This window comes from Lepisosteus platostomus, chromosome 18 (genome assembly GCF_059453375.1).
Source record: "Lepisosteus platostomus isolate fLepPlt1 chromosome 18, fLepPlt1.hap1, whole genome shotgun sequence".
Classification (NCBI taxonomy): domain Eukaryota; kingdom Metazoa; phylum Chordata; class Actinopteri; order Semionotiformes; family Lepisosteidae; genus Lepisosteus; species Lepisosteus platostomus.
Genome location: NC_142628.1, coordinates 15,847,649 through 15,870,715, shown reverse-complemented (window position 1 = coordinate 15,870,715; position 23,067 = coordinate 15,847,649). Strand labels below are relative to the sequence as shown.

Here is a 23,067-nt window from a genome sequence, read left to right as displayed (position 1 = left end):
TTTTGCATAACTCTGTCTCTGATCAAATTTCTTGATCAGAAATTTCCACTTACACCCATCAGAACCCAGATAACGACTCCCCAACTGCAAAATCAACAGACTGAAGTTCTCATTCATACCTGTAGCCATTACTCAACACTCGAACTTCTCTGTAAATATGTAGATTGTTGTTCCTGTCATTTTGTTTCTTGTGTCTGTCTGTACACCAACACTACTTTGTAGTAGTCGTACATATATAATGGGGTGTTGATGTTTACTTTAATGTTTGAATGTTTGATTTTCAAATTCCAACATAAAAACTTGCAATACAGACAAAAACAAAAATGAATTTCGAGCTTATGAATTGGCTTCTGTTTTTCTGAGAAGTAGTAGCATTTCAATTACTCTTGAATAACCGAGAGCACACCCTCTGCTCCTCTGCCCCCAGAACTGCATGTACGACAGCTGTAACTGTGAGAAGAGTGAGGACTGTATGTGTGCTGCCATCTCCTCGTACGTCCGTGCCTGTGCTGCTAAGGGGGTGCAGCTGGACGGCTGGAGAGCCAGTGTCTGCAGTAAGTGTCTGCAATAGCCAGGGACCTGGGAGCTTTCAGGGCAGGAAGTTCAGACACCTGAAGGGAGTGTTCCTGTGACTGAAACCCTGGTTCTCCCTTCCTTCAGCCAAGTACTCCAGCACCTGCCCCAGGACTCTGGTCTTTGGCTACAGCATGACCAGCTGTAATCGCACCTGCCGCTCCCTCAGCCAGCCTGACCCCACCTGTAGCGTCCAGTTTGTGCCTGTGGACGGCTGTGGCTGTGCCAAGGGGACCTACATGGACGAGGAGGGCAAATGTGTGCCAGCTTCACAGTGCCCCTGCTACAACAAGGGCACAGTGGTGCCAGCTGGAGAGGTCATCAGGAAGGATGGTGCAATTTGGTAAGGAGCTTTTCTCTCTTGTCACTATACTATTATAGATGAAACACATTTCAGGATTTCTGGCTTCATGCTGCCTTGTGCATATTCTTCACCAAGGACAGTGCTAAGTTGGTAGGAAGAATCTTACCACAGAAATATCAGTGTTCGGGGATGTCTAGTTGGTGTGAATATCTCTCCGTGGGAGACAGAAGGGCCAGCTGCAGGGATCAGGAGAGCACCAGAGAGAGTGTGCTGTGCTGTGGTCTTTTCATGCATTTCCAAATTCTTTTCATTCCTTTTCCAGCACTTGCAAACAAGGGGAACTGAACTGTATTGGACGTCCAGAGCCGAATCCTAGTGAGACTGCCTTTCTCTTACACTCTTTTCTGAAAAACATGCATGTTTTTTTTCTGTTTTTACTTAACACATTTTTAAGTTATGGGAAATGTGATTTCAGATATGAGAGGCATATTAACTGAAATGTTTTTCAAAAACTATTTTTCAAAAAATAATTCAATAATTGTTCAATCTTGGCATGCCTAACAACAGTCCCCAAAACCAGAGATGGATTGTGGAATAATCCAAGTGAGTGGTTAAATGACTTTAACTGGTACCTTCAAAACAAACATATGATGGACACACTTGTCTATTCTTGTCAATAGGTTTCACAGTAAAAGACATGTTGGTCTAGGTCTGGATAGGTCCTGCAGAAATAAAACAGTAAAGATACATTCTCACAAGCTTAAGTACCTCTGTGAAGTGCTGTTGAATTAACTACTGACTATAAAATCTTTGAAGGTTTTGATATACAAAGTAACAAAATACTTTATTTTTCTTACAAAAGGTGAAATGCAAAAATAGAAAATGTTTCCTTGCTTTTCATTTACAGCCTGCAAGGAACCAATGATCTTTTTCGACTGCACTAAAGCTGGGGCTGGAGCCAAGGGATCAGAATGTCAGAAGAGCTGTCAGACACTGGATATGGATTGTGTAAGTGAACCTGGACATCTTAATTCTAAACAACGAGAGCTGTAGCAATCTGCACAGTGTTTGGTGTCCTAAACCCAGACATCTTTACAGTTCGCATGGAAAACATGGGGGAGGCTTTCCAAAAGATTAAAGGACACATCTAACTTTTGTAATGCCAGACAATTCTTCTGGGATAAATTCATGCTAAACCTGGTTAAAATTATGGCACATTTCTCTTAACAGATCAGCACAGAGTGCACATCAGGCTGTATGTGCCCACAAGGTCTAGTTTCTGATGGGAAAGGGGGCTGTGTGAAAGAGGACCTTTGTCCTTGTATGCACAATGGAGCTTCGTATCAGCCTGGGGACAAGATCAGAGTGGACTGCAATACCTGGTAAATGAACTCATTACACTATACGTGTTTCAATATCTAAGTTATGCACTACTATAACTGTAAGCTTATAATAGTGAAAAAGGTCTGAAAAATTATATTTGAAATTAAACCTAAACATTCACTGCTTTTTGCTGTTCATTTGTATCACTTCAGTACTTGCAAAAACAGAAGGTGGCAGTGTACCAGTAACCAATGTCAAGGCACCTGTGCCATCTATGGAGATGGACATTACATCACTTTTGATGGGAAGAGATTCAGCTTCAGTGGAGACTGTGAATACACTCTCATTCAGGTACATTTCAAAATAAAGTAAAAGAGACTTTTACAAGAGAACTCAAATCATAATTGTCAGTGGATAATTCACTTATTGGGGTTATACATTTGTCGCGAGTATTTGTACCTATTCTTCCAGTGGGATATTTTCTTAAAGCAGTCTCCTCAAAGGTACAACTGCAATGGCTCTCACAGTATGAAGGTGTTCGTGTTGTACACAAAATAAAAAAATAATTTATTTCAGGGTGATTCAGACAAAACTCTCTCTTCTTAAGATTAGAAAGGGATCATCAGTTCTTTTATCTATCAATTGTTCAGGACTACTGCAGCCAAAACAATGAAAACGGCACCTTCAGGGTGATCACTGAGAACATCCCCTGTGGCACCACTGGGACCACCTGCTCCAAGGCCATCAAGCTCTTCCTGGGGGTGAGCAATCAGCCCTCTTTCTTGAAAGAAATCCAGCTCAACCAAAACACATTAGAATTACAGGCACTTATGTTGAATTTAAATGCTAATTCTTCTTTTCAGAACAATGAGCTGAAGCTATCTGAAGGAAACTACCAGGTGATCCAAAGAGGTACAGGCGTAGAGGTTCCCTACCAGATCCGCTACATGGGGATTTATCTGGTGATTGAAGCCAACAATGGCCTGATCCTCATGTGGGACAAGAAGACGAGCATGTTTATCAAGCTTAACCCTAAGTTCCAGGTCAGTAAGCATGTCTGCACTAAGGTTAATGTTACAGATAAATGTGTTTCTGTTAGTGCAGTAATGGAATATGTGTGACCCAGGATAAATAAATACTAATCGAACTTTCAAAGCTACAGATCTGCTATAGGTCTTGTGGGTCTTGGAGCCCCAGCTCTGGAGAGAATGTGGATTTCTGCATTGTGCTCTTATTCCTCAGGGCCTTGTCTGTGGACTCTGTGGAAACTATGATGGCAACGAAAACAACGACTTTACCACCAGAAGCCAAGCTGTTGTGGTGGATACACTGGAGTTTGGAAACAGCTGGAAAGTCTCCCCCAGCTGTCCTGATGCTGTTGTCACAAAGGACCCCTGCAGCTCCAACCCCTACAGGAAGTCCTGGGCTCAGAGACAGTGCAGCATCATCCAGAGCAGAGTGTTCACAGCCTGCCACTCTCAGGTACTGCGATCACACTGGAGATATGCACACACCACGGCAAGATCAGGGCAGGAAAGACACCAAGCTTCTCAGTGTGATTGGAATTTGAATCTAAAACAACAGGAACTGTGCTTTCCTGAAGGGAAAAGTAATGAAGAGTAAGGGTGATTGAAGATATTTCTCTCTAAAGGTGGACCCCACTCCATACTACGACGCCTGTGTGACGGACTCCTGTGCCTGTGACACTGGAGGAGACTGCGAGTGCTTCTGTACAGCTGTGGCTGCCTACGCTGAGGCCTGTAATGAGGCTGGGGTTTGTGTGGCCTGGAGGAGTCCAGAGATCTGCCGTGAGTCACAGACTGAAGCACAATTCTGCTTTAACTCACTGTCTCCTAAAGAGAGAGATGGACACAATGACTGACCAACACACTGACACTCAGTCTCTGTGATGAAGACAGGAGAGAAATGACACCTACATAAAAGCTGAAAAGGGATCTGTATGTTAAATAAATGAGATTTTGTCATTCCTCTCTCCAGCTCTGTTCTGTGACTTCTACAACCCCCCTGGAGAGTGTGAGTGGCACTACAAGCCCTGTGGCTCGCCCTGCATGAAGACCTGCAGGAACCCCTCAGGGAAATGCTCCAGTCAGATCCCAGCCCTGGAAGGTAGGAATTCTAGCTCATATTCTTTGAAATGTAAGACGCATCATGAAGGAGGTAATCACATCATAAGCTCTCAACTTCAGCTTTCAAATACTGCAAATGTGTTTTCAACAATCAGTGTTCCATCACTGGCTAATTCTTTGTACTGTAGTTAAAGACATCTCAATTTTTAGTGACTGCTAGAAGCCTTAAAATTCATAGTAATGTGCAAGAATAATATAACAAGCTTAAACGCTGTTTATGTATCACAATTTTATTGAGTGTTCATAAGTTTTTGTGCGTATTTTCTGTCAATTTCTTTTTATTTCATTCTGTATAAATAGAAAAACTGCCCACACCGAGATTTTGTCTCATATTCTAAAATTGTACAGTTCATACGTTTTATGATAGAATTCATCGCTCTGTATGCTCAGAGTTGTGCGTACTACATGAATTACATTTAAAGAAAGAAAATAATACAACAAATACTGTATGTTTTTTATCCAGGCTGCTATCCAAAATGCCCTCCTGAGCAGCCCTATTTTGATGAGGACTCGATGAAGTGTGTGCAGAGGGAGAGCTGTGGCTGCTTCGATGGTGACAGGATTCATTATAAAAGCGGAGAAGAGGTTCCCTCCGCTGAGAACTGCCAGACATGGTACATTTTCTGTTTCATACAATACCAGAACCAGCACTATAACACTTCTCGTATGAAGAGCTGACCAAATGTATGAAGGTCGAAAACACTAAACCTTACTTTCTGTCCTTTAGTTATTGTAAATCCACGGGAGTGCGGTGCAGCTACAACGTTCACGGTACAGTATGCAAAACTGTTTCTATTATCTAAATAATACTGCAGTAGTTTCAGTTCACAACAAATGGGTGTTAACAGCATGCAAACTGACCTGCCTGTGCCTACAGCTTGTTACTGCACATACCAAGGAAACAAGTACCCATACGGCACAACAATCTACAACACCACAGATGGGCTTGGAAGCTGCATTACTGCCGTGTGTGGAGAAAATGGCACAATCCACAGGGACATGTATCACTGTACTACTCCTGCTACAACAACAACCACCCCAGAGCCAACGACAACAATCTTCAACTTCACAACACCATCGCCAAAGACTACCAGTAGGTTTTATTGGAATGTAATTCTGCCTTTCTATCTATCTCCTTCTCTCCATGCACACACACTATGTATATCTAAGCAAAAATACTGAATGTGAATTTCTAGTTCTCCAAATCTATTCCTATTAATTCAAAAACTTAATATTTGAAAAAGGAAAAACATTTGTACATGCAGTGCGCTGCTTTGAAACAGTGAACATCTTGGACAATTGGAAATGGACTAATGAAAACACAATTCCAGCTGTAGTATCCCCATCATCTGTTTCCCAGCCTGAAACTATTCAATATTGTCTTCTATTGTAGGTGAGACCTCTCTATCATCAAGCACTCCAGGGACCACCAGCTGTGTGGAAGAAGTGTGCCAGTGGTCAGTCTGGTATGACATCAGCTCCCCAACTAAAGACAATGAAGGAGATCATGAGACATATGATAACATCCGAGCTAAAGGACATTCAGTGTGCGCTCACCCAATTGAAATTCAGTGCAGGGCCCAGGATTACCCCAGCACTCCTCTAGGAGACCTAGAGCAAACAGTACATTGCAACAGATCTTTCGGACTTAAATGCAACAACAAGGAAAATCCCACTGTGTGCTTGAATTACGCCATCAGAGTGTTTTGTTGTCGTGTTGTGCCTTGTGGAACAACAAGTGTACCGCCGATAACGTCTTCCAGTACAACACCAAAGAAAACAACAACCCCAAAGACAACACCTGAAGAAACAACATCAGCCCCGTCAACAAAATCTTCTCCTTCAACATCCTCAGCACCAAGCTCCACGGAACGTACCAGCACTGCAACAGTAACAACACGACAACCTCCGTCATCATCCACTGTTGTTTCCACAACATCCAGAGGAACACAGCCCACTAGCACATCAACTTCACTTCCCACAACCATCTCCACCAGCTCAGCAACCACCTGCCGGCGCCCATGTAAATGGTCCCAGTGGTACGACACCACTTTCCCCACACTTGGAACCCCAGGAGGGGACTCTGAAACGTATGACAACATAAGGAAACATGGTGGAAAAATATGCGAAAAACCAAGCAAAATTGAGTGCAGAGCAGAAAAGTACCCAGATAAGGCCATAGACGATGTGGGTCAGATTGTGCAATGTGATGTTGCGAAAGGACTTATATGTAAAAATGAAGACCAGTCAGGCATGGTCCCATTGTGCTATAACTACCAGGTGAGGGTTCTGTGCTGTGATGAGTATCAATGTGAGACAACGACAGAGCCAACCACTCCTATCACAACCCCTCCCAGCACAACCACTCCTATTACTACCACACCCAGCACAACTACTCCCACAACAACCACTCCAACAACAACCACTCCCACAACAACCACTCCTATCACAACCCCTCCTATCACAACCCCTCCCAGCACAACCACTCCTATTACTACCACACCCAGCACAACTACTCCCACAACAACCACTCCTATCACAACCCCTCCCAGCACAACCACTCCTATTACTCCCACACCCAGCACAACCACTCCCACAACAACCACTCCTATCACAACCCCTCCCAGCACAACCCCTCCCACCACAACCACTCCTATTACTCCCACACCCAGCACAACTACTCCCACAACAACCACTCCCACAACAACCACTCCCAGCACAACCCCTCCCACCACAACCACTCCTATCACAACCCCTCCCAGCACAACCACTCCCACAACAACCACTCCCACCACAACCCCTCCCAGCACAACAACCCCCATCACAACCACACAGAGCACAGTAACTCCCACCTCAACCACTCCAACAACAACCACTCCAATCACAACCACACCCAGTACAACCACTCCAATCACAACCCCTCCCACCACAACCACTCCTATTACTACCACACCCAGCACAACTACTCCCACAACAACCACTCCAACAACAACCACTCCCACAACAACCACTCCAACAACAACCCCTCCCACCACAACCACTCCTATCACAACCCCTCCCAGCACAACCACTCCTATTACTACCACACCCAGCACAACTACTCCCACAACAACCACTCCAACAACAACCACTCCCACAACAACCACTCCTATCACAACCACTCCTATCACAACCCCTCCCAGCACAACCACTCCTATTACTACCACACCCAGCACAACTACTCCCACAACAACCACTCCAACAACAACTACTCCCACCACAACCACTCCTATCACAACCCCTCCCAGCACAACCACTCCCACCACAACAACACCTATTACAACCACACCCAGCACAACCACTCCTATCACAACCACTCCCACAACAACCACTCCCACCACAACCACTCCTATTACTACCACACCCAGCACAACTACTCCCACAACAACCACTCCAACAACAACCACTCCCACAACAACCACTCCTATCACAACCCCTCAGAGCACAACCACTCCCATCACAACCACTCCCACCACAACCACTCCCATCACAACCACTCCTATCACAACCCCTCCCAGCACAACAACCCCCATCACAACCACACAGAGCACAGTAACTCCCACCACAACGACTCCCATAACAACCACTCCAACAACAACCACTCCCACAACAACCACTCCTATCACAACCACTCCTATCACAACCCCTCCCACTACTTCTTCACCAACAGCTTCAACAACAGTGTTCACTCCTACTTCACACTGCACTGTGTGTGAATGGTCAGAATGGATTGATGTCAGTTATCCTACTTTTGGTCCAGATAATGGAGATAATGAAACCTACACAAAGATTAGGGATTCTGGTATTCATATTTGCAAATCTCCAGAGGCAATTGAGTGCAGAGCAGTAGACTATCCAAATGTCCCCCTCTCAGACCTGGGGCAGCATGTGGAATGCAACCCATCAGTAGGACTGATTTGCAAAAACAAAGATCAGGGTATACCACCAATGTGCTTCAATTATAAAATCAAAGTTAAATGTTGCAAAAATATATGTACCACAACTACTGGCAAATCAACTTCATCTACAACAACTACAGCTGCTACCCATACATCATCTAAGAGCACTACACCTCAGACAACAACACAAGGACCCACTACAACTAAATTAACTAAATCTCCTGAAACCACTACAGCTGTTCCCACCACCACTACTTCAACAACAACTGTGTCTACAGAGACAACTACAACAGAAAAACCAACAACTACAAAATCAACACAACCAACCGGGACTACCACCACTGTTAAACCAACCACTACTTCAGCAACAACTGTGACCACAGAAACCACCACATCATCTTCTACTCCTATCCCTGTGACTTCAACTGCACCCATTAAAACAACATTCTCTGTTATTACTGGCAGAACTCGAATGCACTCAACAGAGCATCAGGTTCAGACAACAAATACATTCACGACTACAACTACAACAGAAAAACCAACAACTACAAAATCAACAACACCAACCAAGACTACCACTACTCTTAAACCAACTACTACTTCAGCAACAACTGTGACAACAGAAACCACCACATCTACAACAGAAACCTCAACAGCTCCCTCTACATCCACCCATGTAGTCTCAACAACATCACAAGTAGTCACAACCCCTACTCCTGTCACCACAACAGAGACCACCTCTAGACCCTCTTCTACAAGAGTAACCACAACTTCATCCCCTGAGACAACAGCGTCCTCATCAACAGAGAGCACCACTACTTCAACAACAACTGTGTCTACGGAGACAACTACAACAGAAAAACCAACAACTAGAAAATCAACACAACCAACCGAGACTACCACCACTGTTAAACCAACCACTACTTCAGCAACAACTGTGACCACAGAACCCACAACACCTACAACAGAAACCTCAACAGCTCCCTCTACATCCACCCATGTAGTCTCAACAACATCACAAGTAGTCACAACCCCTACTCCTGTCACCACAACAGAGACCACCTCTGTGCCCTCTTCTACAAGAGTAACCACAACTTCATCCCCTGAGACAACAACGTCCTCATCAACAGAGAGCACCACTACTTCAACAACAACTGTGTCTACGGAGACAACTACAACAGAAAAACCAACAACTAGAAAATCAACACAACCAACCAAAACTACCACTACTGTTAAACCAACTACTACTTCAGCAACAACTGTGACCACAGAAACCACCACATCTACAACAGAAACCTCAACATCACCCTCTACATCCACCCTTGAACCCTCAACAACATCACAAGTAGTCACAACCCCTACTCCTGTCACCACAACAGAGACCACCTCTGTGCCCTCTTCTACAAGAGTAACCACAACTTCATCCCCTGAGACAACAACGTCCTCATCAACAGAGAGCACCACTACTTCAACAACAACTGTGTCTACGGAGACAACTACAACAGAAAAACCAACAACTACAAAATCAACACAACCAACCGAGACTACCACCACTGTTAAACCAACTACTACTTCAGCAACAACTGTGACCACAGAACCCACAACACCTACAACAGAAACCTCAACAGCTCCCTCTACATCCACCCATATAGTCTCAACAACATCACAAGTAGTCACAACCCCTACTCCTGTCACCACAACAGAGACCACCTCTGTGCCCTCTTCTACAAGAGTAACCACAACTTCATCCCCTGAGACAACAACGTCGTCATCAACAGAAAGCACCACTACTTCAACAACAACTGTATCTACGGAGACAACCACAACAGAAAAACCAACAACTAGAAAATCAACACAACCAACCAAGACTACCACCACTGTTAAACCAACCACTTCTTCAGCAACAACTGTGACCACAGAAACCACCACTTCTACAACAGTAAAACAGAGTTCATCTTCACCAACAGCTTCAACAACAGTGTTCACTCCTACTTCACACTGCACTGTGTGTGAATGGTCAAAATGGATTGATGTCAGTTATCCTACTTTTGGTCCAGATAATGGAGATAAAGAAACCTACACAAAGATTAGGGATTCTGGTATTCATATTTGCAACTCTCCAGAGGCAATTGAGTGCAGAGCAGTAGACTATCCAAATGTCCCCCTCTCAGACCTGGGGCAGCATGTGGAATGCAACCCATCAGTAGGACTGATTTGCAAAAACAAAGATCAGGGTATACCACCAATGTGCTTCAATTATGAAATCAAAGTTAAATGTTGCAAAAATATATGTACCACAACTACTGGCAAATCAACTTCATCTGCAACAACTACAACTGCTACCCATACATCATCTAAGAGCACTACACCTCAGACAACAACACAAGGACCCACTACAACTAAATTAACTAAATCTCCTGAAACCACTACAGCTGTTCCCACCACCACTACTTCAACAACAACTGTGTCTACAGAGACAACTACAACAGAAAAACCAACAACTACAAAATCAACACAACCAACCGAGACTACCACCACTGTTAAACCAACCACTACTTCAGCAACAACTGTGACCACAGAAACCACCACATCTACAACAGAAACCTCAACAGCTCCCTCTACATCCACCTATGTAGTCTCAACAACAACACAAGTAGTCACAACCCCTACTCCTGTCACCACAACAGAGACCACCTCTGTGCCCTCTTCTACAAGAGTAACCACAACTTCATCCCCTGAGACAACAACGTCCTCATCAACAGAGAGCACCACTACTTCAACAACAACTGTGTCTACGGAGACAACTACAACAGAAAAACCAACAACTACAAAATCAACACAACCAACCGAGACTACCACCACTGCTAAACCAACTACTACTTCAGCAACAACTGTGTCTACGGAGACAACTACAACAGAAAAACCGACAACTACAAAATCAACACAACCAACCAAGACTACCACCACTGTTAAACCAACCACTTCTTCAGCAACAACTGTGACCACAGAAACCACCACACCTACAACAAAAACCTCAACATCACCCTCTACATCCACCCAAGAAACCTCAACATCACAAATAGTCACAACCCCCACTCCAGTCACCACAACAGAGACCACATCTGTGCCCTCTTCTACAAGAGTAACCACAACTTCATCCCCTGAGACAACAACGTCCTCATCAACAGAGAGCACCACTACTTCAACGACAACTGTGTCTACGGAGACAACTACAACAGCAAAACCGACAACTACAAAATCAACACAACCAACCGAGACTACCACCACTGCTAAACCAACTACTACTTCAGCAACAACTGTGTCTACGGAGACAACTACAACAGAAAAACCGACAACTACAAAATCAACACAACCAACCGAGACTACCACCACTGCTAAACCAACTACTACTTCAGCAACAACTGTGTCTACGGAGACAACTACAACAGAAAAACCAATGACTACAAAATCAACACAACCAACCAAGACTACCACCACTGTTAAACCAACCACTACTTCAACAACACATTCAAAAACAACTGAATGTGGCTGCCATTACAACGGGAAGCTGTTTCCACGTGGTATGTAAGATACTGTATATATATTTAGAACTATATGCTTTTTATGTGTCATTACATGTGAGGAAATTAAGGAGTCAAATCAGAACACCTTTCTATACACAAATAATCATGACATTGTGAAAGACACCTCCCAGCCATGTTGAAGCAGATTTATCGGGAACCTTCACAAAACAGCTTGATAGACACTTTGATGAATAGGTTACCACCAACCAAACAGACATAAATTATAACAGACATATAATTATGAATCTCTGCTTAAATCATCTAAATATCTGTCCATGTCTCATTCTTTATCCAGAAGGAGTCCTCTCAGACATTCTAAAATACTTTAAATCTATTAGTGTGGGACAGATTTAAGACCAGAAATGAGTCTGAACAAACCAAAAATGCTAATCTGAACATATTAAGGTCAATAACAATACAAAATGCAAAAATAGTTTACCTACTAGTGCTTAACCCATTATTTCACCTTATGTTTTAACGTTCAGGTTCACTGCTGTATAACACCACTGATGGCGATGACTGGTGCTTCACTGCTTTCTGCAACGAGACGTGTGAAATAGAGAAACACTCCAAGCACTGTCACACCACTGCTTCTCCTCCAACCACAAGCGCCCAGACCTCCACTGCAGTTGGCCCAACAACACCAGGGAAGACAACTACAGCCAAATCAACTCCCACAAAGACAGAGTCCTCCACTGCTGAGACATCAGCCACAGCTCCAACCACCAGCCTCCCAACCACAACTCCTCCATTAAACTGTGACCAGCTTACACCTCCTAGAAAGGTACTTTATATCTCACTTTCTGGGTATTACTTGAATTAATAGGAAAATGTGTTTAGTTCTAAATGTTGCTCTTTAAAATAACATTATTGTGTAACTTACTGCAATTTCTTTAAATCAGTATTTTACTGAATTATTAAAATTATATTAAACACTAGTGTTTATTACCAGATCATCAAACAATTTGTGTCAATCTAAATAAGCATTTTAATTTCAAAATATCTGGTAATATTACTGTAGGTGTCACATTTTATTACATTGGCATTGTATGAATATCTTATTTTGCTTTGTTTCATTTTGATAATTATTATACTCTTTCTAAGCTTGACAGAAATGTGCAGAGACTTTGTCACACTATTGTGCCTTTGCTCAGTTTCATTCATCTTTTGTGCTAGCATGGCGAATCCTGGCACTTTGGCAACTGTACCATAGCAACTTGCCAAGGAGGCTCCAACATCACACTACAGCCGGTGCCCTGTGAGCCTGTGACTAAACCACAGTGTGCCAATGGTCTGCCTCCGCTTGAGAAGTATGATGAATCTGGGTGCTGCATCCGCTACGAGTGTCAATGTAAGATCTCCACAACAGCAAAGATTAAAAATGTATTTCAACATTATGACACAAAGACAAACTAGGAAGACAAAACACCTTCAAGATTCGAACTCGCAAAATGACAAAACACAAACATGAAAGATTCTTCTGTTTTGATCTCACCTGAAAATTTGCATGCACTCCCATACTTTTTCTTACTCTTAATTATAAAACTATGTTAGTAGTTCAGGTGGGGAGCTGCGTCAGCACGCGTAGGCTGCAAAGGAACAAGTAATAGGTTTATTCCATGCTGATTTCAGCATGGAATAAACCTATTACTTGTTCCATTATAATACTATTACTACATTGATTTTTCTGTAACAACATTTTCATTTATAACAACATTTTCATTTATTCCACTGAACTGTTCAGTTTTACATGTGGAAATGTGTGTCCATTATCCACTAACACATATTTCTCGATTTTCCTCTCATGCTCAAGTGATTTATTCTCACACCCCTGTCACTACCTTGCTACAGAACACAATTTAGCTTAAACTGCAACAAATAAAGCAGAGCTTTACAACAGTCAAATTGTCTTTCAAAAAGAAACAAATCTATTTGATTTATATTAAAACACACATTTTTGTATGGGTTCCAATAAAAGCATCATATAAAACTTTAGTTTTAGAAATTGACTAACAGAAAATAGTTAAAGTAATGATCACAGCAGGTTATTTTCTGAGAAATGTCCAGTCTTTCAAAGCTCAATTAAACATTTGAACATTTCTGAATACCACAGCATTGTTAGGAAAACCTGCTTGGGATAGCATAGATTGAATTCAGTTATTAAATACTGTATTATGAAAAATACAACATGAAAATCACCAAAACTATTAAACATGCATATACATAATATTCCTTTGCAAGTCTAGGATCCTTATCTGTTTGTCTGCTACATGTAGAACACCTGGCAAGTGGTCTTATCAACAAGTCTCTTGTGTGCCTCCTCAGGTGTCTGCTATGGGTGGGGAGACCCTCATTATGTCACCTTTGATGGACAATACTATGGCTTCCAAGGAAACTGCACCTACGTGTTGGTCAAGCAGATCATCCCCAAATACGACAACTTCACCGTTATCATTGACAACTACAATTGCCACTCTGAGGATGGCCTGTCTTGCCCCAGGTCTCTGACTATCTATTACAAGTCGTATGAGGTGATTCTGGACCAGCGGACAATCAATGGAATCACTACAAACTTGGTAACTGTTTCCCTATTTGTTTAGTTGTTTAGAGGGCAGAAAGCTTTCTAAGAGGAACTTTAGGATGAGTTAAGACCTTCTTCTACCTTCATCAGAAGTCAAACTAAAGTGGAATAAACAACGAAAGGGATCATTCTAAATATTTTTATATAAATATTTAACTTTAAATTTATTCAAATCCCCTGATGAAATCAAAGGGTTTTGAATAAATTTAGGGATTTTTGTGCATATGATGAACAAAAAAATATCATATAAAAGTCTGACTTGTGTGTGCTTAAGAAATAAAAAAAAAGTTAGATTTTTGTATAGTAGTGCCACACAGAAGAAATCCATGTGACACCGCTGTATCATAACCCTATTATTTCATCAATTCTTCTCTGGCTGGGACTTCATCTGAAAAGATGTGTCCCATACTTCCAGGCAGAACTGTGCTAGTTTCTTTTGTTCCTGTGGTTTTTAGTGGTGATCAGCTTTCTCAAATGTTAGATTGGATTGAGGCCTGGATATTGACCTCAATACAATATGTGAACATTAAATGTTTTATTTAATGCTTATTTAATACAGTTACATTTTTTTACTTGCATCTTATAACTATAAAAAAAATAGTTTTTTAATATTGAATAACATTCACAAAAATGTACCAATCTGATGTTTGGATCAGTACAGTATATTGTGTAAACTATACAATTGCACAAAATTTATAAAAACAAAATCAAAGCAAACATTAAACACAATTAGAATCTGTACAAATGAAAGAACCTGAGTGATTCAAATAAGTGCATTTTTATGTTATTGTGTTTGTTATTAATCCATTCTTCTAAAATTTCTCAGATATATGTCAACCAAAAACGAATCATTCCAGCCTATAAAAACAGCGTCTTTACAATTACAAGCAGTGGAATTGACATGGTTCTGGAAATCCCAGAGATCAACGCTCTAGTCTCATTCAAAGGCCTCATGTTCAGCATCTTCTTGCCCTACTCCCTCTTCCATCACAACACGGAAGGACAGTGTGGTAAGAGGAGACTGTTCATTGTCTTCACGCTTATTCTAATCAGAGCTGTTGAGCAACTGTGATCATTGAGAGACGAGGGAGAAAACAAACGAGGAGCATTCTCTTAAGCTACATGCAAACGCCTCCTTCCATAGCTGTTTTAACAAACTTGATCTGGTTATGTGTGTTTAATTAACTTAATTTATTTTCACATACACTGTATTCTAATTAAATTATCCTAATTAAATCTGCTTTCCTCTATTTTAAAGGTAACTGTGACAACACAAGGAAAAATGACTGCAGGCTGCCAAATGGACAGATAGATCCCTCATGCCCTGACATGGCCAAACACTGGCGTATTCATGACAAGAATAAACCCTACTGTGACACTACAACTACAGTGCAGCCTCCTGTGACAACACTGCCATCAAGAACAACAGAGTCACCTGTCTGCAATCCAGCCATCTGTGAGATTATCTACGGAAAGTAAGCAGAATCAAGTGTAACCTCAAGAATCCTTGTGTTGTATCTTCATAGGACAGTCGTCACATTCCAAAAAAAGAAAATAAAAAATTAGCACAAAAACAGGACAGCCACGCTTTACCTCTTAATGAACACTACCGCATAAACTCAAAATTCAATCTTATTAACACAGTAGAGAGCTGAGGGCAGACAACGTCTGCTGTTTGAAATGTAGAACGTTTTGCTGTTGTGTGACTCGACGCAGCTGATGCGACCCCTCTGCCGCAGGGTGTTTGAAGAGTGCCGCACCGTGATTCCTGCGCTGCCCTTCTACGAGGCCTGCAGGTTTGACGTCTGCCACATGCCCCACACCAAGATCGGCTGCTCCAGCTTGCAAGCGTACGCCGCCCTGTGCTCATCGGTCGGAGTCTGCGTCGACTGGAGGAGCGCGACAGGGGGAGAATGCGGTAGGGCCAAGTCAGAAAACAGCGGGGTAGCTGCCTTCTTTACTGCTCAAGGGCTACCAGTGTACAGGAGAAAACATGTGAGCTCAACTGAGTACGGGCAACAACTGACCAAATCTGTGCTGTACCAGATACCACACTCAGCTCCATAAGAAATTCATTTTTAATTTCCACTAAACACATGATTGTCTCTTCAAGTTACTGTAGAACACAGCAGGAACTCAAGGTCCCCTTTTCTGCTCCTTTACAGACTATAACTGCTCAGCAACCAAGGTGTACAAGCCATGTGGACCAGCAGTGCAGCCAACCTGCAATGCAAGGTAAGTGAAATGAGTTGCCTTCAGCTGAGCACACACTAAGATTTACCTTTGTGATTCTCTTTATCATACTTTTGAATTATTATGCAATAAAACAATCCCATACACTCAATTTAAGTTTCAAAGCTATTTGTATGCCACAAAAATAAAGCAATGTCGTCATTTTCTAGACAATTCTCAAGATCAGACTCCAGATCTAATAATATGTACAGTGTTACATTTTCTATCAGTCACACTAAACACAGGCTAAACACAAATGCTGTGTTCACACTTTTAAACAGGTACAATGAGAAATTCATCCAGCAGAGCAGCAGAGAGCAGACAAGTGACTTCACTGAGGGCTGCTTCTGCCCCCAGGGGACGATCCTGTTCAACTCCTTCTCAGACATCTGTGTCCCCTCCTGCGGTAAGGACTGCTGGCCCCCACACTGGGTTACAGAAGTTACAGAGTACCCACCTTCCAGGTCAATCCAGCGCTAGTACACTGTTTACAGTGAAATACATGACATTTGGGAAGCTAGACATAATTAGCACTTTATTAGTTATTTTTCAGGCTTAATTTTCATTTTTTTTTATTGTTGTTTATAAAAGAGATCCGCACAGAGGATGAAGCTACAGTAGTATTCACTGAGGAATTAACTCTGTTTTAAAACTTTCTGTTTAGACTGCACTGGACCAGATGGGAAACCAAAACTGGTAATGACATTTTATATGTTATTGTTTTTTCTTTATTTGTGTCTTATTCGATTAATTACCAGTATGTCAATGGTCAAGATAAGAGATCTTTAAAGCAGGAGCTCTTTCCCTCCACATACTCTTCTGCATAGCTGAGCTAACGGCAGGTGCCCGAGGGCAGGATAAGCTGGTGCATTCACTCTGTGTGTCTGCCCTCAGCCTGGCGAGACGTGGGACAGTAACTGCAACGAGTGTGTGTGTGACGTCGATTCAATGAGCGTGCAGTGCAAACCCCGGCAGTGCCCCAGGCAGCCCCCCGTCACCTGCAACAAGGAGGGCCAGGTGCTGGTAACTGAGACAGTCGACTGCTGCAACAAGTCCCGATGTGGTGAGTAGCTGCAGGGACAGGGACAGACTCAGGACTGGAGGGGTTAGTGCTGCTGGGAGACTGGCTCTTTCAACAGCATCATAGAGGTGCAGCATTTAGAGCAGCACAGTTAATGCTTTGAAAAGACTATTGTTATTAAACTATTACAGTACTTTTGCAGTTTATCATTTTGTACCTTGCTAATAAGCATATGCTTAGCATGCTTTAAGCATACTCTTTTCTTTGGTGCAGTTTTAACATTTTTCCTGTTGCCCCCTGTTCTTTATCGCTCTTCTTCCCAACAGAGTGTGATGTAAAACTCTGCCCAAAACCACAAAACACCTGTAAACTAGGATTCAGACCAGTGATAACAACCCCAGAAGGAAGCTGCTGTGCTGTTTATAAATGTGGTGAGTGTTACTGGTGTTTTCCACTGTGCTGTGCTGACACTGTCAGTAGCTGTCTTCCCAGGAATGAGAAGTAGACGACCTGTTTTTCTGTATTTATAGTATTTATTATTCACAAAGGTTTTTAATACAACCAATGATGCTCAGTAGAGAATCCAGTTTATTTCCCGTCTATTTTTAATTAAACTGATTCAAGATTTATTTATTTCTTTACAGAACCAATAGGTGTCTGTGTTTTCAATAATACTGAATACAAGGTAAGATCCTTAACTAACTTTAACTTATTCTGGGCTTGCAGCTGGCCAGATCCTTTGACATGTGAATACAGACACTTTACAAATCAAGACAAGGTCATGTTATACCATTTCAGTTACTTCTGAAATGAGTTTGAGAATTAAATGACAATTACATGTGTACACGTGTTCTTATGTTGCATATTTTGTGTGTATTTGTCTATGAACTACAATGACTTTAGTAACTGGATGTGCAAATTCACTTCAGTTGCCCTATCAGCTGTTAACAGGTTGGGGTCTCCTGTCCTCTGTGTGATTCTAAGGGTGGTTCTGTTTTGCTCTCATCACAGCCAGGTGTCAGTGTCCCTAAAGACACATGTGAGTTGTGCCAGTGCAGTTATGAGGTGGATCCCAATACAAGACTGAACATCATTGCCTGTGATCCAATGCGCTGTGACAAAAACTGTCAGCTGGTATGGAACTTCCCTCAAAATTCCTGCTGATATCATATCTACAGAATCATAAGGAAAGACAATTGGCTATATTTCTGTGTGACTAAAATGTGTTAATTAAGGTGTCCCTATTAATAACATTTTTTATGAAGACTATTTCTAGCAATATTCTGAATTACAAAACCACCAATATAAAATCTATACTATCTAGTATTATTTCTTAATACTTTTCCAACTTTCTGACTAATGTGCTGCAGATGAGAATAGAAACTGGTTAACTGGTTGCCTGTGTTCTGTACATTCATTTTCTCTGCAGGGTTTTACATATCAAGCTGTCCCTGGACAGTGCTGTGGCCAGTGTGTACAGGACAGCTGTGTCATCATGCTGCCAGACCACACAGTGCATGTCATTGAGGTGAGAGCACAACACTCAGCATATGAAATAGCTTATTTTTGTGCTGTTGGAAAATCTTTCTTTCAGGAATCATATGGTATTTCAGAAATAGCTGAATGTTACTCTGACATGTAAAAGGATAAGAGCTTTAATCTGGCTAGAAAGTGCACCAATTAAACTTTGATCTTGGGCCTTATACCAAGTTGGTGAGGTTAAAGAGGGAACAGAAACAGCCAGCAAAATCAATTTTAGCAACACAAGAAAAAGTGGCTATAAATGACAAAATTCACATTATAGATTGCTACTGTTTTTGAAGTGTAAACCTTTGCTTCACTGTTCATACTTGTCTCCTCTGCTGGGCAAAGGTTTTAGAGCAGCTATTTGCAAATTGAGACCACTTTGTGATGTGTGTATTTCTGTTTTGGAAGAAACTTTAATTTCTGTACTTGTATCAGGGCTATTTTATAATATTGTATATTATATTACAAAACAAGACTGAGAAAACTATCCTGGATAAGAAGAACTATATGCAGCTTACACAATTTACCATTGTTGGTAATAATTTTTAAAATCCCTGTTAATTTGGTCATTTCTAGTAAATTGTGAAAAGTTCTTTTTATTCCCCATTTAACCCAATTCAGCATCTTCTGTATTATTTTGTTATTTTTGCCAATTGCTGAAAAAAAAGATTTACTAACTAAAATATAAATTCAGTGTAACTAAACTCAATCTTAATAAACTAAAAACATTCATTACACAATGTGCAATTTTATTAACTGGATCACTTTTAACACCCGATGCATGAGGGGATTCTATGATGAGGGCAGAGTTAAAATACATGTTCAGAAAGAGGGATGGCATATCAAATGTTTACTGCACTACGTTAATGACGTCTCCTTTGCAATCACAGCCTGGAAACCCCTGGTCGCCCCCTGGTGACAAATGTGTGAAATATGAGTGTGTGAAGATCGAGGATCAGTTTGTACCAGTAGAGGCCAAGATCACCTGCCCTCTCTTCAACCGCAAGGACTGCATTCCTGTAAGTGTACGAGTCACTTCCTCATTCTCCTGTGTGAGAGTGTACAAGGCTGCAGGTTTCACAGCTCTGAGCCAGCTCTGAGTTTGGTGATTCCTACTGTGTTGGATTAGAATAAAAAAATAAACTGGGATTCCAAATTTAAAAGACAATTAACAATGACTGTGGGTTTTGTCCAATCCTGGACCTAAGGTGTATAGACTTGGTTAAGAAAGCTATATTGTCACAATTTCCATTCTGTATGGCCTAACAACTGGTTTGTATGGTCATCCACCTTGTTCCTGAAAGAATCAGGAAGTGCCTTCAGGAAGTATTCTTCCAAGTGCCTTCGTTTAAAAACAAGCCTCCTGTTCTCGGTTTTAAACAGACCTTTTCTCATAAAAATCTTATCTAAATTTGTTACTGCAGGGCACAGAGACAATTGCCCCAGATGGCTGTTGCCATGTCTGTGAGTATCATTTACATCTTTGTTACATTCTTGAAATCAACACTGTAAACCACTGTGAATAAATACTGTGCTTCATTAACAAAATCAATGGTAACTAGAAGCCATTTATTTTGTATAAATCAGAGCTCAGTCCTGGTGACCTTGTCTTTACTCATTAGTGGAGTAATCCTGAAGGAGTCCACAGTCTTGAAGCTGATCTTACTTCTCCTTGACAGGGTGTGGTAGATAAGGCTCTTGGGTTCTGGGTTTGAATTTGGATTGGTACAGTACATCTTTCATGTGGAGTTTGGAGCACAACGGCATCAACCCCATATAGCAAAACAAACAGTCTACCTCACTTCTTCAAGCAGTGTCAGTAACGCTCTCTGTGTGTCACCTGTCCAGGTCCTTTAATACCAAGGAACTGCAACATTAAGACGAACACCACCTACATCACCAACAACGGCTGCCAATCCAGCAAACCTGTGGACATCACGTCGTGTGGGGGCTCCTGTGGAACCTACTCCATGTGAGTTTCAGAACTGTCTCTGCAGCCTCTCCCTGCAGCTTGGAGTTGTTTCATGTTCAGGTTTCACATAGCTCTCACACACCCTTATCATTATAATAGGGCAATGCTTGAAATTATGGCTCTACGTCCGGTATTCTACATTTTTCTGAGATCAGGAATGATTCAAAAAAGAGGTTTTGAATGAAACTACTTTACACACACAACCATCAACCACAACGAGTGACAAGCCCACTTCATTTGTGAAGTACAGTAATGCAGTTAAAAGTACATAACTGGGCTTAGTATCATGTACACAGTATCAGTGAACCCTTCCATGCAGCAGTGCGTGGGACAGTAACTGTGAGTCCCGCTGCCCTGCCCATGCCTGCACACCTCTCCAGGCTCAGCCCTCTGTCCTGCCCTTGCCAGGTACTCTGTGGAGGCCAACGCCATGGACCACAGCTGCTCCTGCTGCCAGGAGATGGACACCACTCAGAAGCAGGTGCAGATGGTTTGCCCCGACGGCACCACGTTCAGCCACTCCTACACCTACGTTGAGAAGTGCGGCTGCAAGGAGATCGAGTGTGAGGACTGGGACACCCAGCAGTCTACCAGCAAGGGTCAGGAGCCCTCCAAGTCCTCAAAGGGGCGGAAAATGTACAGAAGGCGACGGTGAACTCGAGGAGAATGAAGACTGCACTACCCTGATTTTAACCCCGAATCCTGTGCTTTTGTTTCTCCTACATTTAAAATATATGATGCACATCCAACTACCAAAGACTGTCAGCTGAAATGAATATATTTAATTAAAGAGGGGCTAGGTGACTGCTGCAGAATTATTTCCTCCCTTAATTTTCAGTGATTGCTTGCTGTATTTATTCTACACGTTCGCTGAGACGTGTGGCTGCAAGGAAACATAATGTGCGGACAAGAACACCCCCAGATCTATGAAATCTGTTGCTAAGGGTCAGAAGAAGACTGGCAGCCAAGAGCACACAAACAGGTCTTCAAGGGGAATGACAGCCCACAGCAAACAGGAGTGAGCAGGAAGTAAACTGACTGCTGCACTCTGCTGATCTAAATGATTTTTTATTTTTGTTTCACTCCATTTAAATTACCTGTTAAACTACAACACGCCCCGTTACGATTAAAGCAATCTATTTTTTAATGAGTTTAAACTCAGTCAGGCATCTTTTTCCAATTATTGCTTACATTGTTAACTCTTTAGAGAAAAAGGAAACATACTGTTGTTTTTCTTCTATGTGAAGAGTTTTGTAATAATACAGTTACATCTAAAAAGGTAAAGCTACGTAGGAAAAAGTCCAAAAGCGCTATAGGTTTTGCATTATTTTCTTACAATTAAATAGAAAAAATATATGCAAATTTAAGCTCTGGATTGTTTTGACTTGTCATATAAAATATAAATAGCTGTAAAGTGTTCCTGTTTATTTATCAGCATATCACCCAATTATATATCAAACAATTTATCTGAATCCATACCCATGGGCTGACTGTTCAACACACATGAAAAACTGCATCTTGCTTTCCTTTCCTGTGCAAAATGCTGAATCTGATCAATAAAAAATTCCCACTTTGCATGACTCTTGTTTCTCTTTGTGTCATTTCAACACATTCAATAAATTGCATTTAAGCCTTGAGAAGCACTGTTTCAGAGATATCTAGGTAATGGGTGTTACTTCACTGCAGTCATGTACTCATTGAATACCACAGTATTCTAAAGGCACATAAAGCTACTGAAACTTCTGATTTATACATTTCTAAAGGAGTGGTAAATTATACTGAGTGTAAAAAGCAATATATGAATCTATTAATCATATATGAATATACAGTATGAAATGAATGAATTGTTCGAATCCTAATGTCAA

The 23,067-nt window shown here is 41.7% G+C and overlaps 1 protein-coding gene and 1 long non-coding RNA gene across 8 annotated transcripts in view; one reads left to right on the top strand and one right to left on the bottom strand.

Moving 5' to 3' along the window:
* The window catches only part of LOC148645778 (mucin-5B-like), a 71,044-nt gene that overhangs the window by 8,446 nt on the left and 39,531 nt on the right, over nt 1-23,067 (top strand). For 2 of the 7 annotated variants that reach the window (XM_088611521.1, XM_088611523.1), the window contains 33 exons: nt 428-554; nt 661-916; nt 1,200-1,252; nt 1,785-1,885; nt 2,108-2,259; nt 2,413-2,551; nt 2,851-3,243; nt 3,443-3,682; nt 3,852-4,008; nt 4,199-4,327; nt 4,811-4,961; nt 5,075-5,118; nt 5,225-5,440; nt 5,741-10,922; nt 11,796-11,866; nt 12,355-12,653; nt 13,046-13,220; nt 14,195-14,445; nt 15,277-15,460; nt 15,709-15,925; nt 16,190-16,368; nt 16,616-16,685; nt 16,964-17,088; nt 17,347-17,378; nt 17,577-17,745; nt 18,030-18,134; nt 18,348-18,388; nt 18,715-18,837; nt 19,133-19,231; nt 20,121-20,249; nt 20,655-20,694; nt 21,079-21,202; nt 21,611-22,782. In XM_088611521.1, the coding sequence (XP_088467647.1) occupies nt 428-554; nt 661-916; nt 1,200-1,252; nt 1,785-1,885; nt 2,108-2,259; nt 2,413-2,551; nt 2,851-3,243; nt 3,443-3,682; nt 3,852-4,008; nt 4,199-4,327; nt 4,811-4,961; nt 5,075-5,118; nt 5,225-5,440; nt 5,741-10,922; nt 11,796-11,866; nt 12,355-12,653; nt 13,046-13,220; nt 14,195-14,445; nt 15,277-15,460; nt 15,709-15,925; nt 16,190-16,368; nt 16,616-16,685; nt 16,964-17,088; nt 17,347-17,378; nt 17,577-17,745; nt 18,030-18,134; nt 18,348-18,388; nt 18,715-18,837; nt 19,133-19,231; nt 20,121-20,249; nt 20,655-20,694; nt 21,079-21,202; nt 21,611-21,857 (10,020 nt within the window). In that variant the 3' untranslated portion in view covers nt 21,858-22,782. Of the gene's footprint in view, nt 1-427; nt 555-660; nt 917-1,199; nt 1,253-1,784; nt 1,886-2,107; nt 2,260-2,412; nt 2,552-2,850; nt 3,244-3,442; nt 3,683-3,851; nt 4,009-4,198; nt 4,328-4,810; nt 4,962-5,074; nt 5,119-5,224; nt 5,441-5,740; nt 10,923-11,795; nt 11,867-12,354; nt 12,654-13,045; nt 13,221-14,194; nt 14,446-15,276; nt 15,461-15,708; nt 15,926-16,189; nt 16,369-16,615; nt 16,686-16,963; nt 17,089-17,346; nt 17,379-17,576; nt 17,746-18,029; nt 18,135-18,347; nt 18,389-18,714; nt 18,838-19,132; nt 19,232-20,120; nt 20,250-20,654; nt 20,695-21,078; nt 21,203-21,610; nt 22,783-23,067 lie in introns of those variants that run through there. The other 5 variants (XM_088611525.1, XM_088611527.1, XM_088611528.1 and 2 more) reach the window with 5 other exon arrangements.
* On the bottom strand, nt 11,109-12,161 carry LOC148645780 (uncharacterized). Its single transcript, XR_015928179.1, has 2 exons — nt 11,796-12,161; nt 11,109-11,351 (listed from the first exon to the last, which is right to left on the bottom strand). It is a non-coding gene; the product is annotated as an uncharacterized LOC148645780 (long non-coding RNA).